The sequence below is a fragment of the Apus apus genome, chromosome 2, assembly GCF_020740795.1.
Source record: "Apus apus isolate bApuApu2 chromosome 2, bApuApu2.pri.cur, whole genome shotgun sequence".
NCBI lineage: Eukaryota > Metazoa > Chordata > Aves > Apodiformes > Apodidae > Apus > Apus apus.
In genome coordinates this window covers 48,691,597-48,717,159 of record NC_067283.1, presented here as the reverse complement: position 1 = coordinate 48,717,159, position 25,563 = coordinate 48,691,597, and the positions used below count along the sequence as shown (strand labels likewise).

General features: G+C 40.5%; 1 protein-coding gene across 1 annotated transcript in view; it reads right to left on the bottom strand.

Annotated features, from left to right (window-relative positions):
- Positions 1–284: 284 nt before the first annotated feature.
- The window catches only part of STAC (SH3 and cysteine rich domain), a 72,322-nt gene continuing 47,043 nt past the window's right edge, over positions 285–25,563 (bottom strand). Inside the window, exons 4-11 of the mRNA XM_051612400.1 lie at positions 24,289–24,370; positions 22,444–22,559; positions 18,033–18,114; positions 13,093–13,157; positions 12,123–12,211; positions 8,898–8,949; positions 8,632–8,769; positions 285–3,261 (exon numbers count right to left, since the gene is read on the bottom strand). Of these exons, the coding sequence (XP_051468360.1) occupies positions 3,163–3,261; positions 8,632–8,769; positions 8,898–8,949; positions 12,123–12,211; positions 13,093–13,157; positions 18,033–18,114; positions 22,444–22,559; positions 24,289–24,370 (723 nt within the window). The 3' untranslated portion in view covers positions 285–3,162. The remainder of the gene's footprint in view (positions 3,262–8,631; positions 8,770–8,897; positions 8,950–12,122; positions 12,212–13,092; positions 13,158–18,032; positions 18,115–22,443; positions 22,560–24,288; positions 24,371–25,563) is intronic.

Here is a 25,563-nt window from a genome sequence, read left to right as displayed (position 1 = left end):
CAGGTCCACATCCTTCTTGTAATAAATACACCCTGATCTGCCAGAAACAAATATTCAGACTAGCCCTATCACAAAACTTCACTCTGAGTCAACACATGCCACGTACATTGAAAAAGAAGTACTTCAGAAATGGTTTGCTAAACATGGCAAATGCAAATGCTGCAGATTTCAAATGAGAATGCTCAATAATACCCCTTGCTGATGAGTTTAGTGAAAGTTCTTGAAGGTGAATAACTGAAAATGATACAGTCTGATGCAAAGAAGCCAAGAAACATACACTTCTCTTCTTCTTGCAACCAACTCATAGTCTTTATTAAGTAGAATATTAAATTAAATGTGAACAGCATTTATCTTTTAAAATTATTAATTTTTTTAATCATATGTCAGATAAAGTCCATTCCATCTTCTGTCTGACTTCTGACTGCTTGCTAATGCAGTATATATTGTGAACTGCATATGGTAGGAAAAAAAATATGGGATACCCCTCTGGATTCAGAGTAAGGCATACAAAATAAAATTGAGGAAATTTACCTTAATTCAGCAAAGCACTTCAGGGTTAAGCATGCAAATAGCCAATGAATTACATGCTTAAAATAAGACTCATGTATGTGCTTCTTGCTCAGTTAGGCATAAATTACATCTCCATATCAAATGGCAGCAAAAGCCCAGTAAAAAGACAAAAAAAAACCCCAACAAACAACACAAAGAAAGGATAACCATGAAAGCTTTGGTTTAGAAGCAAAGTTTTCTCAGATGTAATACAGTCCACATAAGGTCTGTTTTGTTTTTACTCAGTCACTTTATTATTTATTGCTCAGTATCAAAAGGAATCAAACTGACATTGATTAAAGGCCATTGTGAGTTGTAAGTAATATTAATATAATTCTTTGAATAGTATGATGCACATTGTAGAGATAAATAGAAATCATAGAAGACTGAAATAGGAATCACAGTATGATGCAATCATGTAAACAACAGCACAAATGTATCGATTGAAACCAATTTCCTTTGCCAACTTGAAAAGTCTGATCAAAAGTAGCAAGTATTTTAATTCTAATGAACATATGAGTTTTTCCTTTGAATGGGTGAATATAAAAAAAAATAAAAATCTTACAGAGCAGAGTGGATTAATACATCTCAACTGCTTTTCTTCTTGATCTTTAAGGCTTATGAGAATCTTCTTCCTCCCACTGAGTTTACTGGTTACTTAGGAAAATGAGCTGAGCAAATGTCCATTGTTTGAACTGAAAAAACCCACCCCATTTATAAATTGCTGATATTCCCACAGAAGATATGAAATCGGATACTTTTGATCAGCAACGAGGACATTAGTAATTGGTATAGACCACTCTACATTATGAAGGACCACGTTTCAGCAGCTGACAACCCTACAACTTCCTCCCCTATAATTGAGTGATACTAAATACAAGATACACGAGCTGCAAAATGCCTCTCTGAGAGGTTGAAGATTGATCTGCTCTGTGAACTTCTGGTCATGTGTAGAGTGGCACTGGGTTTCATAAGGCTTTGTATAAGATCAGCTATTCAAATAGGGCAGCCCTGCAGCATGTGAATTTCTTTTTGCAGTATGAAGATTTAGGACATCAATTTGTGGTTAATTGCTTTAAAGACTAGCATTCAGTCTCAAGATGGTCCAATAAGGCATGAATTCAGCAGGGAGCTTTAGGATAGGACTTAATCTCTGCATTGTAATACATGCTAAGCTGTTTAAATGTATTTGGTGCAATTACATCCAATTAAATACTTGGAAATTAGGTTCCCTGTCTTTAAACAGGGCCTCATAAGGCCCTTGCTCTACAGCAGGATTGGCACTGGCTGACATGTACAACTTGGACAAGAACCACAGTTCCCACAGACTGCTCTCCAGGTACCAAAAGATTCACATGTCCAAGACATCTTTGAAGATGAAGGATTACATGGACAAACCAGGCCTGGTGTGCACAGTGTCACTGGGGTGGAGATGTTTTACAGGATACTCAGGTGGTTTATGCCAAGGAGGAATCAATGGCAGTGTATTTACTGCTGAATCTGCAAAACATCTATCTAGCAAATGAAGAAGACGCCTTTGGTGTGTGAACACAATGCTAAGACACTCAGTGCTTTTCTGTCACAAGTTCTGGATTTTGATAACTAGAGACTTCATTTCTGTGTGCAGTCTGTCCTTTCCTAGCACTTTCAGACTTCCAGGGGGTTAGTTAACTGTTTTATTTTTTTATAAATAGGATTAATATATAAAATATTGTAAGTGCAATAAACACAAAAAAAATATAAAACGTTTCAAGCCTGTGGCTCTCTCTCAGCACTTCACCCACTGCCTGTATCACCAGGCAAAGGTGCAGAAACACAGAAGGGTGCCTCCAAACAGGCTTGTGAATAGCTGGAGGACCAGCTGTTTTTGAGCAATGAGAGCAGCCATCACACCCGACACATGCTGAGAGCTTTTGTTCATGTACAGAGACAACAAAGGACACAAAAATTTTGCTACTCTTTCATATGGGAAGATTGCACAGAAAGAGAAAGCTGCCGACTTCCAGGGCACAGTGCGTTTCTTGGGCTGACGTTCACATGGTGTCTCCAAACTGCTTTCTTATGAGACTACACACCAGGATTACGTGCTCAAACTGAGCGGTTGATACCAGGGACAAAACTGTAGAACCACAGCCACACTTGACTACAAGCATTGGACTGTAGTACAGGGACAGTTTGAATGGTATTTTACCCCCTCCCCCCTAAATACACACTTCAAACAAGAAAGCAGTCCAACAGTTTTGTAAGACACAAGAACAGGACACGAGTTTAGTCCTTCAGAACAAGCTGTCTGTCTCCATCAGGGTTGTAACAGCCGTCTTGCACTAGAAATCAGCCCAGATTTTATTTTTTCTTTATCTTATTCCTGTGAGTATCCAAGGACCTCTCGTTTCCCTAGTGGTTTCTGACTATATTTTCTTTCAAACATTCCACTTTTCTAATTTCTTAATGTTGCTGTGGCAGTCTAAATGTCTTTTTCTTCTTGTAGTTGCAGTTTTCTCACTGTTTCCCTGAACATCTGCAAGACAGCCTGACTGGGTTGACACAGTGTGAGATGAGGCAGACAGGCATTGCCAACAAAGGGCTCCTACTGCAGCAAGCAGGCTGTTGAAATCAGATGTTTTCTAAGATGTCTATGGGGACAAAGCCTTTTTTCTTCCCGCTGTATACTTTGATAAAGCCGTCGTGTTCCTTTTCAGAAGTGACACAAATCTGAAAGCAAAGAAAGTAAGAAAATAATGAACTCTTTGCCATAATCAAGCATCAAATTATTCCAGGCTATGAATCAGGTGGGTTAGATATCCTGCTAGTTGCTTCTATAAGCAGAACAATGTCTTTTAGTCTTTCTCTGCTTTGATAAGAAATTCAAGCTCATATACTTGGTTACCTTTCCCCACTGCCTCTCTTAAGTGCCACATACACACGAGAGACATTAAAGGTGTCAAGAACTTTATGGCAGATAAAGGGCTTGGAAGCTTGAATTATTACTTCAGCCTACTGTCATGATTGTGATTTAGTTGTCTATGTATGAGAGGATTGGGTATTTCACACCGTGAACTAGCTGGTTCCCTCAACATTTGGTGGCAAAAGGTAATCATGGTGCCAAGCTGAGTTACTTGTAACAGCTGATCTGAATGCAAGCATATTCTCTTTTGCATGTTTAAGGAGCCCAAGTACTTCCTAGATGGGCAGTCGGTCATGTTATTTACTCAGCTATTGCACCTACAGGTGCCTGTGCCTGTTGTGGATAACACAGTATTTTATCTGAATCCAGCTCTTTGAGTATGTTTCTGTAACACCTACTTCAAATGGAGGCAATTATGGTGAAACCATGTGGTCTTTACAATAGTGCGAAACAAAGGTAAAGGTTTGCATTTCCTGAAGGATTTTGTGATCTCAGGTATTTCCATTTTAGGGGCCCATCCTGAGACACTTTTGGTAATGGCTGAGCCATTTTGGAATTCTAGTGACATAGCTACTTTTTACTTGGCAGCTGAGCTCAGAGCCACACAAAATAATTGTTTTCAAACACCAGTACCAAGGAACTATGTGTGTCCTAAAAAACAGCCATAAAATTGATGGTACTATTGAGACTGACTCACTAATTTCTCATGATGTCAGTGCCAGGTCTTTAAAGCTGTCTGGACTTACGCTCACAAAAGCTGTATCTGACAAGTGCTAACAGCATTTAATGACAATAATTCAGAGGGTATGAAATGAACAAAAATGGCTCAAAAATGTTACTGGTGAAATGCATTTCAGTATGACTGTTATGGATTGTATGGTGACACATCAATTCCACATCTGAATGCTGGGACAGCTTGTCCTCCTGTTATTAAATACATAACATTTACTAACAACACTGGTGCTGCCAGAGGGAAGTGAAAGGTCATAAGATGGAGGTGAAGCTGCTTCATATTTGCTACCTACAGTATTTGGAAATGGTCAGGTGCATCTCTGCACCTGCAAACAAAGGTTTGGAAAGCAAAAGGACTAATGAATTGTCTTCCTTAAGCTACACAGTCAATACTAACTGAAATGGATCCCTGGGGCAGGATGACTGAGAACAGCAACAGAGCTGATTAAAAAAAAGAATGTATTGTTTCTTGGGCCAAATCACACAGAAAGTATGGCAGAGGCATGGAATTAATGCTGATTAATTTAGGTACTGTTTCAAAAGAGACAAGCTCATCATGTCATGAATCCCTAGCACAGCAGCTGCTCCCTCTCCAGTCTCATCACCATTGGAAGCAGAGAAGTGTGAAGCACATGTCCACAGAAAGGAGTTTCTGACTGCTGCCAGATGTTGGAGTGTGTCTCTGAGGAAGATTATGAAAACTTTAACAATGGGAGAAAAAGCCTACAAAGAAGCACCATACTCAGGATGGCTGAGCGTGGTAAAGTATCCAAGAGTGGTTAAGAGCATCTTGGCTAAAAGATGCCCCTCCTCGGTTATCCCTGCTGCTGCATGGGAAAAAGAGCCCTTGCAGCTTTTCCATAATCAGATCTGGCTGATTAAAATGAGTGCTTGACTCCATCACTGTACTTTCCTCCTAACTAAAGATGTCTGCAAGACCTCCAGATTTTTGCATGGACCAAAAAAACCCACCCAAAGAAGTCAGACCTTCAGAAGCAACCTCCAGCAGCTCTGCACTGCTCAGTAGCCATGCTGCATTTCTTGCTTAACCTCTGGTGCTGTGAGGAACATATTGTGAAAACACAGTGCTTTTCCCTTATGCCTTCTACTGTCAGCAGAATGATTTGCAGACAAAAGAAATATACTGAACTTTCTGAACACTGATTTTCTTCACCTTTGGAGTGAAAAAGGATGGCAGATTTGGTCTTTTTTAGAGGTGTTTTTTTTTTTTTTTTTTTTTCCCTGTTGCTGGTTTGAGTGATCCTTCATATCAGTGGGACTGCTCTGCTATAGGGATAGCTTTAGATCTTCACTAGGCATGAGGAATAGAAGGCCGAGGAAGGGGATATGTTGGGGTAAGAGGCAGCTCAGCCACAGTATGCCATACTTTCCTGATCCTGTGTGACTCAGAAAGTCCCCTGGTTCTGTGGCAGCTGCTGGAGCTTTGAAAAGCCCTGGATCTGCTCCAAATTCTGCAGTTGCAGAAAAGAGGGAACACACCACCATCTTTGACCACTTTCATCCTCATCCTCTTTTGTGAGTGCTACCAAGGATTTCCCCCACAAATGGGATTTGCCTCTTGACATTCTTAGGTGGGTTTAGATCAGTAACCCCCAGATAAGTGTATGGTAGCGTCCAGAGTTTTGGTCTCCACCTGATGAATCAGCTATCACTGAGGACTAGTCCTTGTGACAGATAGCAAATGTGACAGTTTTGAAGGCACAAGATGCCACAGCTAACACCAGGCAATCACAGTTCTCTGGATCAAATTTTAAACAGCTTAAAACGGCAACTACTCAAGCTGGCATGTATTTGTGGGAAAGCTGCTGGCTTGACACGATAAGTGAGCCACTGAGCAGCCATCTCCAGCAACGCAAATGGATACAAACCATTGATGTTTTTTTTTTTTCCCCTGTACTCTGCCTCAAGAGGTTAGTAGTGGAGTAAGCCACCAGGTAAGAAAGCTGATCTCAGGCCATTTCTCAGTTATCAAGAGATCTTCAGAAATAGCTGAAAGTGACATCTAATATTATAAAGGCATTTTCCCATTATTTCATCTCATTTTCTTAAAAAAAAAACCCAAAACACTAAAAACAAAACAACTGTTCAGATCATCACTGTTGTCTGAACTTGTCAACATCTGCCCTGAGGATTTTTTACATGCCAGTCAGCAGACGGGAGAGATGAGCGATTAGGAAAGGATCCTTTAAGCTGCATAGTCAGTAATGCTCTTCTGTGCTTCTAAGTCCTGTGCTTTGAATTTGGGCAAATTCTCTTTGTCCAGGAGCAATTTCGAACTCGCTCTAATTTTCTGCAGCTGTCTTGCTTATCTTCTCTGTCCTGTATATTTAACCCATCTGTCAGCCACAGATTGGTTCTGATGAAATAGGAATTTAGTTATGAGGACAGTAGAACATCAAGAGCTGTCCAGGAGCCTGCAACAGTACCAGGTCAAGAGGTCTGAAAGCTGAAGTCTTCTGCTTCTCTGTAAGAATGACAGCACAGGGACACTGTGAGTTTCTATATCTTCTGTTGCCCGTGCACTAAAGTTTTTGCCTATGTGAGCTTTTTGAATGGAAATGATAAGTAATTCTGTATTCAAACTTACTCAGCCATAGTGCAAATTATGATGACAGGTTTTATATCAGCTAATTCATTAGCTTTTGGACCGAGGACACCACCTTGTTTTACCTACAGCATTATTTAGGGTTTTAAAGACAACCTGGACTAAACTGGATGCATACTGGGCTGTGCTCATGTTTTGGACTCTTGCAAATCTTGTGTCCCATTCCATACCTCTGAACGAATGGGGACACCCCTCTCTGTTCAGCAAGATTGACTTCAATGAGTATCAGAGATAGCTGGGAAAAGACCTTTTTCCCCTTAAGCCTAGCTGTGAAGTGCAGCATTTATTGCTGGAGAGGACACAAAAAAATGCAAAATCACTTTTAGCACTCAGTTTGTTTTAAGTGACTCAGTCTGAATGCATAAGGTACCATGATGCAATTGATTTTCACAGGCAGCTGACTCATGCTCTTGGAAGTTCAGCTCCTTTTAGAGTATCCCAGGATGAAAAGTGTGGTTACATAAAGTAATTCCTAGGCAGTCAGGTGAAAAACCTGAGATTGCAACAAAGCATCCAGATTAATCAGAAGACCCAAGACAGGTGCATCCCCTGGGGCTGGAGACCCGGTTTGCAATCCTGCCTTGTTGAGCATAACCTGGTGAATGTGTTTAAATCCAGTCCCAGGCTCTCTTGGAGTGCCTCAATCAGGCTTGCACATGGCTGCTAATGTACATGTAGTTAAAATCCACTCTTTTTGAAATCTGTGTGTCCGGGTGTTGCAGTAAGAGCAAAGTTTGCCCCTGAGATGTGGTGCCAAGGGGACAGCCAGGCTGACAGTTCTGGTTTGGAGGTTGTGGTCATCACAACAAACAATGGCCTATTGGCAGTCACTGCAGAAGCTGGCTGGGAGATGTGTTTTGTAACAGGGCTAGTTTACATCAGTGATATTTATAAAACACATTCATTGCAAAATGGATCTGTTGCACTGACCTTTACGTAAACTCACAGTCCACATTTGGATGAGGCAGACAGTTTCTGATTGCCATTCTTGTTACAAATGTTGTGGTTTGGGGTAATTTCTGTTGCACAAGATCACTGGTGCAATTTAAAATCAATTGTTTCATTTAATCACAAAAAGCCCAACTCTAAATTAGGCTGTATTAGTGTGACTGCACATATCAGAGAGGCTGCCAATGAAGGATGTGAGCAGGCTATTTCAAAAGAGGATATTTCCTTTATTTAAGTAGGACGTTATAAGGGGAGTAAAAACATACATCCAAACAATATATTATTATGACTTCTTTGAAAATCAGGACCAAAAATGTTAGAGGCAGTTGAAGAGATAATTTTCCAAACACTGATGATATATTACATATATCTTTTCAAAACAGTGTTTTTTTCTTTTGTAAAAAGAGGTCAAATCAAAGCCAGTAGTCATGTGAAGAAGTATTTGTAGAATGTGTGGTAATGAATTTGGGTAGGCTAGAGCAGAAGTTATGGGCTGTAGAAGACAGAACTGTACATATCCAAGTGAGGGTAAAATCAGAGTAGGAAATCATGCAGCAAGAACTGTGTGTGAGACAGCTTAAAAAAGTGGAAGGCTACAGAAATTGGTTGGGTTTGGTTTCCTTGTTAGTAACCTTGCTTTATTGATGTCAGGGGCTAAGTCTGCGCCTGTCCCAGACTCCTGACTGAGCCCTGTGGTGCCCAGTTAACTGGCTATTAGACACTATTACAATACAAAAATAAATCTTATAATAAAATTGCAGTGAACAGCACCTGTCTGTGTTCAACTTGCAGAACCTACTCTCCAGTCATTGGCCAGAATGTTTGATGCTCAAATCTGGTTGGGATCTGGCACAGGAACTGGGGAATTTACCTGGTTCTCTTTCAGAGTTATCTGTCCCTGTTCCTTGCAGCCAATGAATGTCCTGATACACCTGTAAATCTTCTCATCGTGTTGTACTCTTTGAACGAAGTTTGCAGGAAAAAATCCAGTTCTGTCATCAATTCTCCCCTGTGGAGAAAACATATTGATAGAAGAAGGTAATTAACATCAGTAGCTTTAACACAAATTCAGTATTGAAAAGAACATATTTTTCCTTTGGAAAGAAAACAGATAGATAAAATATAATTAGCGCATACCTTCCACCAGTCTTCATTGGAGTCTTCCAGAAGAGTGATCATATCTCCTGGCCTGTAATTAGAAGGGGAAAAGAAGATTAAGATTACTCTTAATTATTATGCTGCATCAGCTCCCACAGTTACCTTCTAATAAGAAGGTGGTCCTTCCTTGGTCATTTTGTTTGAGCATTCACCTCAGGTAGACTCAATCAGGCAGCAAGGATTTCTTAAATCATACAAGGTGATATAGAAAGAGAGTCTCCATATACTGGGACTAGATCTTTATTTTGAGACAACTATGAACTGGATTTTTTACTTCCTGTCTGATAACAAACTGGTTTAAATACTGTCCTTAATTGTTACAGGCATTATGTTGGTACTTCAAGACATTTCACATTGTTGGGACACACTACTTTATCATCTGTGTTTTCAAGCTGTGATTGCAGAAGGAAGGCAGCAGGAAAATAGTTCTATTTAACTGACAAAGGCAATTAGTCAGCAGGGATATAATTCTGCCCAGGAATGTCTTTTTTATTTGAATGGGACATATTTACCTTTATAATGTGTGGTGCAGTATTGTAATTGCTAAGTATCAGCATCCAGCTGACTAGTTCCAAAGCAGAGCTAGAAGAATAATTTGGCTGGAAATGCTAATAGCAATTTGTGCTGAGCTGATTTTATGCAGGTAGTTGAACAGTTATTTGACCTCCTTCCCCCCATTGGTGGCATTTAATCAACATTATTATACAATTACAATAGCACTGCACTTGTAGAACGTAGGCGGCAGCCCATTTCCAAATGGATTAAGCTCAGAAAGCTCTGTCTGCTTGATAAGAGGCATTTCCTTGATCTTAGTGAAAATAATGGTTGGCCCCTAATTATTGAGCTTTCCTTGTATATCATGTTAGGCTCACTGTATTGTCAAGGTATCAGCACAAGAGCTTGCAAACACATCTGGAGTATGATAATGGGTCAATTTAATGGGCTCTGTCAGAGCATCCCCTGAAGCTGTGGGCCTGCCTAGGATGCAGCTGGAGGTGGGAGTGATCCACTTGCCCAGTGTTTATAATTTTTGCTGAATACTGGAGAAACAGGCATTTAGTCTTATAACACTCCTTCATCTGAACTAGAGTTTTCCAGCTTTCACAGAAAGGCAGCTTCAATAAGGCAACAGGATAGGATTTTCCTCAAGTCTTCCTCAGGTAGCTGTTCCAGTGAGTTTGGATTACATGTCACTGAGGTGAGAAAGGAAGCTAGAGAAAAGGGACAACTTGGTATCCTAGTGGTGAAAGATTTCTCCCATGGGAAAGGACATCTGTGTCCCTTAGTCCAGTAAATACTTAATATAAAACACTTAGAGAGGTTTTGAGGGACCCCATCTTGTCACTTCAAAGTGATTAGCCTGTCATACCACTGGAGTTCTTACAATGCATGCAAGAACACTTTCAACAAGAAGGATGTAGAAAGTCCCATCCTCCAAATATTCTTCAGCTTGGTTGTTAGAAAAACAACTTAGAAAATACAAATCTATTTGGATGTCAGAGAAAGATGGCAACTGAACCTAAAATGTCTCTACTTCTGTAGTCTGAGCACTGAGATTTTTAGATGCAAGACCTGCAGATTTTACTTTCTGATGTCTCTGACCTCCAAAAAGCATTCAAAATAGAAGTCTCAGCTATTACTCTTGATTCCTAGACTTAGGCTGCTAATCCCTGAAAGGGGATTGTAGTTTACTTGCTTGTAGTTTACTGCTGGTTGGAATAACTCTCACATCTCATCTTTTTAATCTGTAAATCATAACCCTGGATACTCTTCATCACTGCTTTAGATTTCAGTAGGTGGCAAGACAGGTGTTTCATCAGCCCTGAAGAGAGCAGGCAAGCACAGATGATGGTTGAAGTCCCCTTCCAAATATTCTCTTCTCATTTCTCTCTTCTCCCTTCTCTCTTTATCTTCTCCCTTCTCCCTTCTCTCTCCTCTTCTTTGCAGTGTCTGAAACCTGGGGTTGCCTGTCTCCAGGACTCTCTACTTACTGTAAAATAAGGCAATACCTGAGACTAAGTGTATTACTGGAATGTCCCACTTTACTTATGACAGAGCTTTGGAAAACCTTACTGGCTGCTCCTGCTGTTGAGGAAGAAATCAAGGTTGTGGCAAGCACTACATGCTGCTGCAATCAGATCCCTCTCCACTGCAGTACTATGCCACCCATTGAATCTCCTCAGAGGTGAGCTAAGATCTCCAGGTATCTTTCTTAACTCTTCTACTTTGCTAAGCTCCTTCCCCTGCTACTTGCCTTCATTATATTAGGGCTGATAAGTGTCTGGCTGTTCCATGACTTGGGTTCCCTGGACAATGCTTGTCAGTCTTGATAGCATTGCTATGCTGAACCCACCTCCAGCAACTCATTAAATGAAATTCAACTGAGCTGAATCCTGCCTGGCACTGCAGTGAGCAAACAACATTAGTAGCTATTTGGCATCCCTTATGAAACAATGTTAACACATATACCACTGAATTTCTGGCGAACGCTGCTGTAGCTCAGTAACTGTAGTCTAAAAGCTGGCTGGTATCTCTGGAAAGAGCCTGTTAGTCATGACAGTCCATGTTGCAGACCACAGGTTGTTTTTTCCCTTAATATGAGGGACAGGAGAATTTTGGAGAAAGGTGTGTTTTCTGGATTGCTATGAGTTGGTGAGAATGGTAGTCCAGTGCAGACTCATCTGAGTGGTGCTCCTCTTCATGGAACAAACATGCAAGCTGGAATGTACTCCTGAGGTTATTTTGCAAAGATCAGAATGCATCTTTCTTAGGTGAAAACATTGCCATCCAGGAGCTGGACATTGTTCTCTTTTCTAAGATATAATCTGAATATGAGGGAAAATCAAATAAGACCTGTAAAACATTCAGCATTAGCATGAGAGCTGGTGAGGAATTCCTAGTTGAAAAATCCTGGTTGAAAAAACAAAGCAACTGAAGACTGAATAGTTTCTATCTGAAAGCTATCTTGGTCCTAAAGTAACATAAGTGGTTTTGAAACTTTAAATTTGTTGTGTCCTTGCTGAAAATGTTGCCCACCAGCATTTTTTTCCGTGAGAATATCTTTTTATCTACAAGTGGTTACATCTATAAAAAATGCTCAGTGCAAATGTCAGAATGAACTCTCCATTCCTTGAAGTCATATACAGTCATATGAGCATAAGTTTGCACAGGTCAAAGCAAATAATAAATATTTTGAAGCTTTACCTCATCTCCAAATCTTCATTTTCTTGTGGTACAAATTTGTACAAGGCAACATAGGTGTTCATTTGTAACGTGCTTTTATAAAATGGTCCCTTTAAATAAAAAAAAAAAAAAGAGAGAGAGAAAGAGAAAATGTAAATAATTGTTCTGTACAGATACTTGGTTCTCTTTATTAGAATCTGAAGAACCAGGGCTTGACCTTCCAAGAAATGAGACAGAATCATCTCATTGCTTTCAGACCTTGGAGAAGTATGGCTAACATACACTGTAAGCCACTAAGGCAGTAACTATCTTCATTTAGAAATAAGATTCTTTGAACCCCAAGATCAAAATCCAATCTTTGAAAGAACACAAGCAAAAAATCTGCAGAAATTGGTCTTTTGGGTGATATCCTAAAAATTATTGTGCCTTTCGATTGCTCTTAATGTATGACTCTTAAGAGCCCAGGAATATACTACTGGCATTATAGAAGATGTCTAGTCTTTGTTATGGATGAAGCTAGAGCTGTACAGTGCACAGGTTCAAAAAACAGAGTGGGAAAATAACTTCCTTAAGCAGACAGCTGCTTAGACTAGGCTTCCCACAAACAAGACTGGCTACTCACTCCCTTCCCTTTCTCCACTGGTAACCTGGAGAGAAAAAAAACCCCACACCTAAAAAAACCTCAAATAATTTTCCAAATTTGTAATGACATGGCCTCCCCACTGGATCTTTTGTGTTCATAATATCAATTTGTAATAAACAGAATGTAAAAGGGATACTAATGTGTAAACCAAGGAGCCATCCAGTCCTGTATATTGCTTCCAGATGTGTCCAGTGCCTCAGAAATGGTGTAAAAATGACAGTCAGATATTGATGCTTCTCCAGAATAGTGCCCCAGCAGACCTACTGAAGGTCCTCAACTATCCATAAAAGCAAGCCTTTTATATTACTTCCCATTCCCATTGCATTCTCACAAAATTTATGTCCATACCGGGGAATTTATACTTTTTGGTTCTTCTCCAAAGTGGTCTGTGCCATTTTCAGAGTATGTAAACACTGAAAAAAAGAAAACAGATGATATTTTAGGACTAATATTATTATTATTAATAGTAATAATAATAATAATGGATATTTAAGACTCTTGACTTCAACAAGATCACCTTTATTTTGTTAATCTCTTTCTTTCCCCCCTTACTTTATTTGATCCCTTGTGCTCATCTCTGACCCTTTCTCCACTCACAACAAATCTATGTTTAGGACTGGCACATGGTACAAACCAACCTCTGTCCTGAAGAATTTACAATCTAATAAATAACCATTTTGATTAGGTGAATATTACACAAGTAGAGCTCTGGGAATAGAACTTAGGTCTCCTAATTACATTACTATTTAAAGTCCAGCAGCCTTTTCCTCACACTGAATGCTGTGTTTAGGATGAGCAGTATTTCTGTTTAAAAGCACCTGCAAAACCTGATGACCGTATATGAGCCATGTTCCAAGAAGTTTGTGTGAAATCCCCCTCTTCCCCTTCTCTGACTCTCTCTCTGTAAATGTTTGCTGGCTTTCTTCAAGCTCTCTCTCCAGCAGTCCCTGCCTGGGGGATACTGGATTCACTGCTTCTCTCTCTGATTTTATATGAGATACCTGAACCGCTTTCCAATTGGGATGGATTATCTGAGGCACAGGCATATACGTGTAAAAATTTGCTTCTAAGTTACTACATCAGAAACTGACAGAATAAGACAGTGGTCACAGCACCTAACACACCTGATATCTAATCAGTTACCCTCTATTGTTATTGCTTCATGAGCTGTATGATTCCTGTCCTTGGTTTTCTCCTTACAAAAAAACGCAGTGGCTTTTTTATATTGACTGAATCTCCCCATTACTTTTTTATGAACTGCCCACTGCTTCTTGCTTCTGGATAAAGTCTGAACAGGATTTTAATAGCTGGACTCTTTAAGAAGCTAAAAACATCAGCATCTTCTCCCACCATTTACCTCTGCAGGTGTTTTGAGCAGAAGCTGCATTTTGTAGTCTCTAATAATTTGGAAATCTCCAACATTGTAATAAGTAGCTGGTTGATTGAGTGCATTTTCTTTTAGTTTCTCTGTGATACAGTAACATGTGTTCAGGGAAAAGAAAGTTCTAGGGCACCAAACTGCTGAATTTCTTTCCCTCTCTGCTCTTTCGCTTGCTCACCCTTTCTTCCATTAACACATATTTCTGTGGCTACTCTACATTCTAAATGACAATCAAACACTCTTTGTAGAAGATTTGTGTGTGAAGTAGTAAGGTTCCTTAATAGCAGAGAGTTGTACTTAGACCCTGAAAACATGTACTGTTCTTGTAACAGAGGAAAGATGGCTAGAACGGCAGTTAAAACATGCACAGGAAAGGTTCTGTACAAAGTGACATGCGTCCACAAGCACACACAAGCACACGTTCTCTGATGAAAGGCAAGACAATATTGTAGTCATAAAGTCCAATATATGTATCTGAAGACAGCATGTGAGCTCATGCCCACAGCATTTAATCTGAAAATGCCCCAAACTGTGTCCAGGTGTTCTGACTGCAGCTGACCTGTGGGCCTCACTGCGCTCCTCACCAAATCCTGTTGTAGAGGGTCTTTGACCCTGAAAACTGTCACAAGTACCAGAGGGAAAAAAATCTTAAAATAAAATCAATTTCCTGTATCTTCTGGTATAGAGGTAATGTATATCTGACATTTGTATAAAGGGAGGTAAAATGTTGCCCTTACAACCTGGCAGTGTTTAAATCCTACTCAAATTACTATGCTTTGGTTTTTGTGTTGAGAGGAAAAGGAATTAGGGAGGCAAATAGAAAAAGTTCTGGTGAATAATGAGTTGGGTAACCAGAAACATTCTGTACTTGCAGAGGGTCATTCAGCAGACAAAGTGGAAGCAGTTTAGCAGCAACTTTGGAGTAATTTCTGCTTGGTGACAGAAAATAAAGCTGACTTACTAAGATACAGCTCGTGAACTGTGGAGCTGACCCAAGAAGTGTCAGAGTGGGGAGGGGGTAAGATTGACTGGATGCTTATGCTTGCTGGGAAGTGCTCACCAGACCTGGCTTTGCAGGGAGGACATCACATATTTGACTTGAGGGGAAAGTGCTCACGTCCCTGTTGATAGCAGGCTCGTATGTGTCACTCAGTGCACATTTAGGCTTGTGGGGCTTCTAATACAGATGACAATTCACAGCAATGAAGGAGTATAATTGGCTTAGAGGAGGCTAAAAGGCTAGAAATTAGGTATGCTAGCTGTAAACTAGGAAATAGTATGTGTACCAGGGCATGAATGAAGGCATCTTCCCTTGAAGTTGTTGTCATAGGAGTCTACAGGAGCAATTACATTGCCACACGTGCTGAATTCTTTCTCCCTTCTGCAGGCTGTCTCTTTTCTGCCGTTTCCCTTTGAGCAAAGACTCTCAAATGTACATTTTCCTAAAATCTGTTTTGCAGAAGACAAGAGGCAGTGGACAACTGAGGAAAAAGGAGGGGTTAATCACACTGTAACAACATTTTGAATTTACTTTGTTGAATTTTGAAATTCTGTTTAGGTCTTGGTCTCTGGATATTTTTAGGAGGCACTTGAAGCTAAAGGCCATAGAAGTATGTAGTTCATGTCTTTGCACAACAGAAATTCTTCAATTTTTACATTTGTTTGCCCTAGCAGCAGCAGACACACACACACACACACAAGCAGGGATTTTTACAGTCTGAAAAGGATTTTACCATTTTCATAGCTTGTACAAACAGTGTGGAAACAGTGCGGGCAGTTTATTAAAAATCTACCAAGGGGAAATTTTTTGAGTGACTGATGCATAATTTATAGCCTGAGCCTCTGAAGGGTGGATTGTAAAAAAGCCAGTGCTGATCAAAGGAATCATTAATGTGCCACAGAAGTTCTTTGGAGGTTTGACACATACTGAGTTTTTAAACTAATCTCTTTGAGTAAGTTTCTTGAATGCCTCTTAGTGCATTCAGTGAATGCAGAACTCAGAAAAAAAAGTTTCTTTGGGTTTCAGAAATGATGGACAATGAAACAAAATTTTATCTAAAAACCAAAACAGGGCCAAATTTATCTCAGGTAGGCACAATTAAACAACGTGAAGCAGACTGAATTGTTTATCTTTCACCAGGTCAGATCAACTTGCACTTGCAAAGCAGGAAAACCTAAAAAGTTGTCGGGAGAAAGCAGTTAACACAGGTGGGATGCTCACAAAATGAGAGGAAGGAAATGACTGAGCACAGTGAGGAGAACTGATAAGACCATGAAAGGAGGAAAGGAAGAAGGAGGTAGCACAAAATGGGAATGGACAGCTGAAGCTGGCGTTTCACTTACTGGAATTGCTAGCAGCATGTAAGGAGCACTGGGGGACTAGCAGAAGAAAGCCATGCTCACTGCAAATTATTTTTGTAGTGCACATCTGTATTGGGTCTGTGTGGCAAGGTTTCTGTAGCAGGGGGGCTACAGTGCTGGCTTCTGCAAGAAGCTGCTGGAAGCTTCCTCTGTGTCTGACAAAGCTAACACCTGCCAGCTCCAAGATGGACCCACCGCTGGCCAAGCCCAAGCCCAAGGCCAAACCCAAGTCCACCAGCAATGAATATTGATGAACCGACTGCAACCCCCATTTCCCATCCCCCTTTACTGCTGGAAAGGAAGAGGTAGAGAATTCAGAAGTGAAGTAGCCCTGATTATCCTACTCTAATTTGATTGGTAATACACTAAATTAATATTTCCCAAGTCCAGTCTGTTGCACCTGACAGTAACTGGTGAGTGATCTCTCCCTGTCCTTATCTCAACCAATGAGTCTTTCATTGTATTTTCTCTCCCCTGTCCAGTTGAGGAGGGGAGTGACTGAACTGCTTTGGTGGGCAACTGGTACTCATCAGAAAATCAGAACATCAGAGAAAACTTCTTTACTGTGAGAGTGACAGAGCACTGGAACAGGCTGCCCAGAGAGGTTGTGGAGTCTCCTTCACTGGACACATTCAAAACCCTCTGGACATGTTCCTATGTGATGTGCTCTAGGTGATCCTGCTCTGGCAGGGGGGTTGGACTGGGTGATCTTTCGAGGTCCCTTCCAACCCCTAAGATTCTGTGATTCTAAGATCCAGCCAGGGTCAACATACCACAACATCTCCAGTGAGACTGAGGAAAGCAGCCTTCAGGTGCCGTTAGAGAAGTTGCTCAGGTGGTTTGGGCCTGAAGTTTTGCTTAGTGCTCCAAACTTTGCACTTTAGTGCTTCCCTCATTATGAATGATTTCAAGAACAGGGTCACAAACACCATTCCTCAGTGGCTGAGATTTCATTACTAAGCTCTCAGTTGGTCTCGAAATCCCATCACACTGATACTGTAAAAACATTACTCTTGCACCACAAAGCAGATAAAGGAATTGAGCTCTTAATATTACTGGGCACATTCTGTAGTTCTACTGAGAAGCTGCAATTATAACCAGGATTGATCATGTTGGGTATTCTACAGACACATGGATATTGTATGATTCATTTCCTGTCCTGAAGAGGATGGCTATATAGAGACATAGACAAGTTAAACATATGGAAGAGTAGTATTATTTTTGCTCCACTTTCCCAATGTGGATCTGAAGTATGTTAAGGGATTAGTCTACAGCCATGTTCATAAAGCATAGGACATAGGGAATGGACCTGAACTTTGTACAGTCTGGACACAACAAATTAAAAAACTGGTGGCTTGGATTTCATCTGAATGGCAAAAAGCACTCCCCAGATTCTTGTATCAACATGTGCCCCACTTACCTCCCACTCTGAAAATCAGAATAATGTTAAAACATGGACATGTCATAAAAAAACCCCAAAAAACATCTGAAACAGGTTGTACACAGGCACATACATCTGAAGATGCTATCCTGGCCTAACACTCACCACTGTTGCTGCGTTTCCTGCTTGTGTCAAGGGTGCCTGCAGAGCTATCACCTTCCTCAGGAACTTCTGCCAGGTCCGCTGTCTGCAGAGACAGAAAGAACAAATGAGATGGGATAAGCCAGAAAAAGTGAGCAGTGAGGTAAAATAAGACCATACAAGAGCTTTTGAGGAATGTAGTACTTGTGTTCTACTAGAATAGAGCAAGTCAGCATAATGGGATTACAGAAAACATTGTATCTGGTGATGCACAACAAATACCTGCTTCACAAGGAGCAGTGGAAGCCCAGAGAGAACTCCAGACCAATTTTCCAGTCTGGACTACAAAAGATTTCTGCAGTATAAAGTAAAGTGAAGTGAAAGTTAAGGACCAAAGGATTACATTAATGTGGTTCTCTGTATAAAACAGAAAGGGGTTGGGGGAAATCGTACATCCTGCAGGTATACTAAATAGCTGTCTACCAAGGAGACTGGACATTAATTGAAACTATTGACTATTATTTATTAACCCTGAATACATTACTCAGTAAAATAACTGTAAAGTAAGGGTGATTTTAATTCTGTTAACACACTGTGAAAGAAGAAGCTGGAGTTTGATGGAGTTGGTGAAGTCAGTCTTTAAATATCTGCCCTCTCTTTTTAAACAGTCATCTGGCTGGCACAGTTCGGAAATACCGTTGTTAGAACCACTATAATTTCTTATTTGTAACATTTTAATGTCAATCATTATTAGGGACCCATTGTTTTAGGGTGTAGGAAAATGTGGGATGACATAATTCCAAGGCTCAGAAGTATACTGTGCATAAAGCACCAGATTCCTTGGTTGGATAGTTGACTTCCCATGTATAGCCTGACAGGAGCCAGGAGCTGCTCCAAACAACTCTGTCTGAATCTGAACTCCCCACATGTGACTTCTTTTGAGTAAAATGTCTTTGATAACCATAAAACCCACAAACATTGAACTTGTGTCAGGTGGTCTCTCTAATCTGAAAAGCTCTAAATCCTTATATGCTCCTAAGCTTTATTTATTTCTAGTTAACAGGATTTTAAGACACTTGAGAGGACTTCATTATTCCATGACAGCCTATAATTATAATGTGCACATAGCTCTGTCCATTGCTTTACAGACCTTTGTCTGCATTGCAGGAAGAATAGCCAAATGAGGAACGTTCACTGCTTTTGTTCAGGCATCACAAAATCTGAATTGCTTTTTAGATTTTTATACATTTTTTCCTGCTTTTACTAGTGCTGATAACAAAGCTTTTTTTATCTAATACTTTCCTAGCTACTCCTCCATCTAAAGATACTAATGAACAAAGAGGTTAAAAGTAGATTTATGCTACAGATATCTTGTGGTTATCTTGTTTCCCTTGTTGTTTGAAGAGCCTTCTACTTTACTGCTCTGTTATGCCTTGTTTTTAGACTCAGCCTTTTGCAGCAGGTCATGCTTGTCTGGCATCTTGCACAAGTGGGTCACCTCTGGGTGACAAGGCACTGCAATAACAATTCTAGCACGGGGGCGGTGTAGCGCGCGTCTAAGGATTTCTAGTTGCTGGATGGAGAAGGGGAAGACTGATTTTGCTGCAATGGTAACTCCCAGTTATTTTTCAGCTCATGGCTACAGCATGTTCTTCAGTCTTCATAGACCAGCTTCATACTTCATACGGGTGTGCAGTGTCTTTTTCTTCAGTATATACCTCATCCAAAACCTCCTGAAGTAACCTCAGTTACCTTTAATGATTTTTCAGTCAAGAGCTGTATGACAAATGGTCTAATAGAAATGACAGAGAGACAAAGCTGCTTTTGAGAAGATCTGATCCCTGAAAAACTAACAAAAACTGGAATCACATTTACTCACCTCAAGTGACTTTTTGTATAAATGTGGGTTGCAAAAGCACATTCTTGAAGAAAGCAGTAGGTAGTAAATCTGGAGCATATGGCCACTTTCTTTTATGGGAAATGCAGAATCCAAGATGAGAAATCACAGTGGGTGTGTCCACACTGCTCACTCATGTTAAAAATACTTTGGCTAGAGCAAGACAGTTACCTCTACTCTCCACAAACACATGAACCTCAGTCCTGAAAGCTTCATGGCTGTAGAGGCATGGCTTGTAGGCTAATCACCTTTTTAATAATAACTTCATCAGGAGCAGCTAAGCTACTCTGACCCAAGGCTAGTCCTTTGACAGCTTGGACACCACCTGCGAAGTGAAGCAGGATGCCAGGTGTTGCCATGACCCTGGTATGCCTGGTTTGGTGACTTGGCAGAACCTTGAAGCACTCCCCAGCTCCCAGGGCTGGGGCATAGACCAGCTGCAAAGCCCCAGTGACACTGTCAGCTTCACAGCTTGCATTGCTGCTTCTGCTTGGAGAGGAGCAGAGCAGCACAGAAGCGAGAACCACTGACGAAAGATATTTGTCCGTGTTTGTTATTACCTGCACATGTGCTGCCAGCTCAAATGCTCTGGTGCATTTTTACCTGGACTCTAAGGGCTCTGTGTCATATCCCTGCTCTGGTCAGTGCCTGCTTCTGAGTTACACATCAGGGTAGGCCTGGGTTAGATCAGGGTTGTTTGTGCTGCCCCTGGCTTTAATCCTTGTTTTGATCCACAGGCTTGCCTGGATAGAAATTATGGTTTTACATCTGTTTATCTAGTTCTCTAATGTCTTCTGTTTTCTGTATACTGACATGTGTTATATGCTCTCTCAGCCTCAATACCGTGGAGAAATTCCCATAATGAACTTGTGCTCCTCATTCTACACCCACTCCCTACTTAGTTATGATCAGCTCCCTAGAGCAAGCTGACACAGCATTTGTGATTTCTATGCTTGAGTTGTCATTTATAATTCAGCATAATGCCTTATTGATTTAGAATGCAATAATTACATTTGTAGAACTTCTGTTTCAAAGTAAATTAAATAATTGAAAGAAAGAATTGTAATTACAGTGACAGGTGGTAGAGTCACTTTGGATTTAAAAAAATAATGGAAATTACCAAATTCCTCTTAAGGCATGAACAAGGGTGGATAGAGGACATGTCCTTTAATAACTTCCTTGCAAGTTTCACTTAGTTCTTTTTTAAATTTGTCTGGCTTCTTTCCCATCTGACACAAATACACATCTGTTTAGAGGCCACCTATACCACCTGAGGTTACAGTTCAGCCATATGAGTGAGCATACATTTAAGTGCCAGGGAAATGCTGTACCAAACACAATCAGATTTTAGCACAACTTTAAATTAAACATTTAAGTGCCTGTTTTAAGGCCTGGGGAGCAAATCTCATCACGCCTCTATGCCTGGTTATTTTTATTCTGAGGTGAGTGCAGGAGAGAATGTCAGATAATGTGAGTCTGATTTTTAGACACAACAATAAGCTTTAGCCTCCAGTGCATTTACTGGAGTGTGTACAGGTTGTTTTTTGTTTTATTTGTTTGCTGTATTTTTGTTTGTTTGTTTGCTTGTTGTTTTTTGTTTGTTTGTGGTTGGGTTTTTTTAGTGGTTTTTTTTAGTGGTTTGTTTTTTTTTTGGCAAAGGGAGGGAAGTTGGGAAGATCTCTTGGGAAAAAAGAGAGCCCCAAGCACAGGGTTCAGTGCCTGTTTTTGAGAAGTGAGAGGGTATGAAATGTTCCCTCAAGACCCTGAATGAGCTCCTCACCTCACAGGTCCCAATACTGTTGAAATAATAATTTCTGTAAGGAAGATGTTGGTGTTATTGTTGAACTAGGTATGGATTTAGCAAAGGCAAGGCTAAAGGAACTATCGTTTCCCTTGTCCTTCTTCTCTAGCTCTTCTGCCTTAGTCCTGAAGAGGGTGACTTTTATTATAGGGGAGAGTGGGTACAACAAGCTGAGCACACCTGCCTGCATTTAGGTCTCGGAGAGAGGAGCCCAAATCTGTGATGCCTCTCTCCCTAGTCTTAGCTGGGCACAGGCGGAGATGACAGTCCACTGTCTAATTGCAGCAGAAGTGACTTAATTTTGGCTGAGCTTGTACTGTGGAGCTTGTACTTTTAAATCTAGCCTCTGAGGATTCCAACCCACTGCCATCACTTGTTTGAAGGGTAAAAGCTCACCACTACCAGCAGGCAGGACACGTCTCCTCCAGCATGACTGTTAAAAATCTCTGTTCCACTTTTACACAGATATGCAAAATCAAAATAATGTAATTTCCTTTTCCAATCTGATAAAAGATTATTTATTTAACTTGTATTTTTCTCTTTTTCTCAAGAGTTTCCTAAAAGATTCTTAAACCCCAAGTTTGCAAAAATAACGTAATTTCTTATTTTGGAAGCTGGAAGGGAGATTTTTTTTTACAGTTCGAAACATAATTTTGTGGACTCTGATACAAACTCCCGTGAATTAATATTTGCTGCTCTCCCTCAAAGAAAATGAAAGAAAAATGTGGGATACTTACAGAGTTCCTGTTGGGAGACTCAGACCCACTTCCAGAACTGCCTTTTTTGGTTTTCTGAGCTAGGGAAGTCCCAAAGCGGAGAGTTTCATACACAGGGTCGACCTTATTTCCACAGGCTGCAACAGAGGGAGCAAAAGCTTCATCAGTCCCTTGAAGATATTTCTGGTCATGTTCCTGGTCCACTTGGAGAAACACCTGCCTCTACCAACATTTTCAAGTGTCTGTTTAGAAATACAAGTTGAGAGACTTATTCTGATAAAAAGTCTTTTATTAACTTAGTGGAATTGGCTTTTGCTATCTTTCAGCTAATTTTCTGCTGCCTCTCTGCTCCCACAAAGACCATCTTCCCCTTATGCAGGCACTTCAGGTCCCTGCCATTACCTTGTCTATCTTCACCTGCTGTCCTCCTTCTCTACTCACCGCTGATGCTTCCTACACTGAGGTAAGGAAGACAAAGTAGCAGGAAGATTTAATCCATGTTTGCTGCCTGTTCCTACTACTGACCTTTTGGATTGCTCTCAAAAGTAGATGCTTGAAAGGAAAACCCCTGAGGATCTTTGTGGTATGGGTGGGCTATCACCTTTATCCATATACCCTCACAGTGCTACTACTTGGCTACTTTGGATAAACAGGATGGCCTGGATTTTCCTTGAAAGGTACTGACATCCCCCTCTGGGGCCATATGGGGTCAGGAGGCAAGTGTGAGTAGGTACCTCCTGTTGGGAATGTGTTCCATGTTGCTCAGCTCAGCCTAGGAGTAGCCAGAAGGCCACCACCCCATTGGCACATGTTGGTTCAATTCTCACTCCCTCTCTCTCTCATAGCTGGCCCCAAAGTCACCTCCCATGGTACAGAAACGGATGTCTCCAATTGGCATGAGCAAATCTGGTTCAAATCCTCTTCTACATGCCTCCTTATTATAACTCAGCCTTCCTTGACATACAAGGCACTAGACACATAGAATACAGTACATCTGTAGAAATTTGTGGAAGGAGAAAAATTATGGCCAAAGTACTGAGAAAATACATGGGATTTTGAATTTTGATGAGAGAAAAACACACCTCATTTTTTAGCCAGTTTGTTAAAAATGTTTCTATTACTTCTGACAAAAAACGACAGATGATTTTTAGAAAGAAACTTAGATTACAGTTATTTTTGTTCTTTTTTTAGCTGCTGAAAACAACAAAGTGAATGTACTCAGACCAGACATTTTAAACCGACTACCTAGTTTTGGCTTCTTCACTTTTTGTACTGCTGGGCTTGCCAGATCAGAATATTGGTGGGGAGAAATATTTTTCAGAATGAACTCTACTTCTCTACTTCAAAATGTTTCTTTTCAGGAGTTTGGTATTACAGAGAGCAAAATTTGGTCTTTTCAATACCTGGACAATATGTAGACATGGTCAATTAGGAAAAATATGTGGAAAGAAATGTGGTTGAAAAATGACAGGAACCTAGTCCCTTAAAATCCAGACCAGTGGTTTGAATGTCTCAAGCTTGTTTTGTCCTTTATCTCGTTCTTCCCAGCTCAGACATTCACTTCAGTATTCCAGTATTTCCTCTCTATTTAGTTCCTACCTTGAGCTCAGGTACTTATTACTATAAACAGGGTGATCACTGACAGTTGTATGTATGGGGTTTTGAGTGAAACGCACAATAAACACACCCTCTCCTCTTCCAGCTTTGTATCTTTGAAGTGGTCCTTTCCTGCGGTGGCAGAAGGACATCCAGTCACTGAAAGGAGCTGGAAGGCTGCTGAGGGCAAATACCAGGGCTGGAAGTCTGCCGCTGCTGTTGCAGAGCACTGCCAAAGGGAGACTGAACTGAAAAGCAATCAAAACCTACCAATAGGCATCACTTCTTTGATGCAGCCAAACTGTTCATGAATGAGTAGTGGTGAGCTGTAGTACCGTCGAAATCCCTTTGGCTGGAGGGAGAGAAAGCAAAAACAAATGAAGTGCATTTGCTGCCATGACTGGTGGAGTAGAAATAACCTCAGCTCTTCTGCTAGTTGTGCAACTGGGCAGTGAGGCTGGAAATTTGCCTCCTGTTCTTGAGTCACTGTGGGGTTTATAGATCAGGGCTTTGTTTTGACTTTTCTCCTGGAAAAAAACAATTTCCTGTATTTATGTGGAAGGAGGAGGGACTAATTTTCAGGCTCTCTTTTTCTTCTGTCTTACACAAAAGCAGTGATAATTAATTGCAGCAGAAGTGTTGAATCATTCAAGGTTCTGGGAAGTTTCCTTCTCCCTTTCTTCTTATGTAATGTGAAATTGCATTGTTTTGCATTTGCTAAACATGAATCTATTCTTCCCCACCATAACTCCAAATATCTCCATAACTCCAAATATCTCCATAACTCCAAATCCTCAGGTTCCCATGTATGCACTTGTGAAACTCAAGGAATTTAGAGCCTTTCTATAGGTTTTTCTAAGTTTTGCTGCTGACTGACTGCGGCTTCCACTGTTTTGTTTTTGGTTTTTTTTTTACCTTATAAGGTCAAAAAACTCCCTAAGTTGTCACCAGATGAGTACCAAAAATGAATGTGCTAACATCTAAGACTTTGGAAATGCCCTTCAAGGTATTGGAAAGTCACAAAAGGTCTCTCAGATTTCTAATTTTTGTGGGCTATGAGAACTTTCAGTCACAGTGAGAAGTGGAAAAGCCTCATGGGGATGTGCATATTTTCTGTGTCTTATGTTCAGTATATATAAAAAAAATGATAGACAACTTGTTCTTTTGCTCATGAGTTGCAGTATGGATTCAGAAGGAATGAGGGGACTGAAAAATTTGGTTTCTCAGAGGAACAAATTCCAGATTCCCCAGCCTCAGTTTGTCTCCAAACAAAACAGATTCAGACACGTGAGCTCGTAAGACTCCCATGACTTTGCTAGACAATTTCCTGCTTTAGGTTTGGGCTCAACTTTTCTGCTTTTGTATATTAGTAATCACAAGAGCTGAGGCTGGAATACAGAAATGCGTGAAACAATTCACATGATTTAATATTTGGCTTGTGCAAGGCTGGCAATGAGGTCATTCAGCTCTTAACAGACCAACTTCCTATACCAGAATGCCTCACTATGGGCTATGATTGTGGTTCAAATGCATAAAGATTTGTCA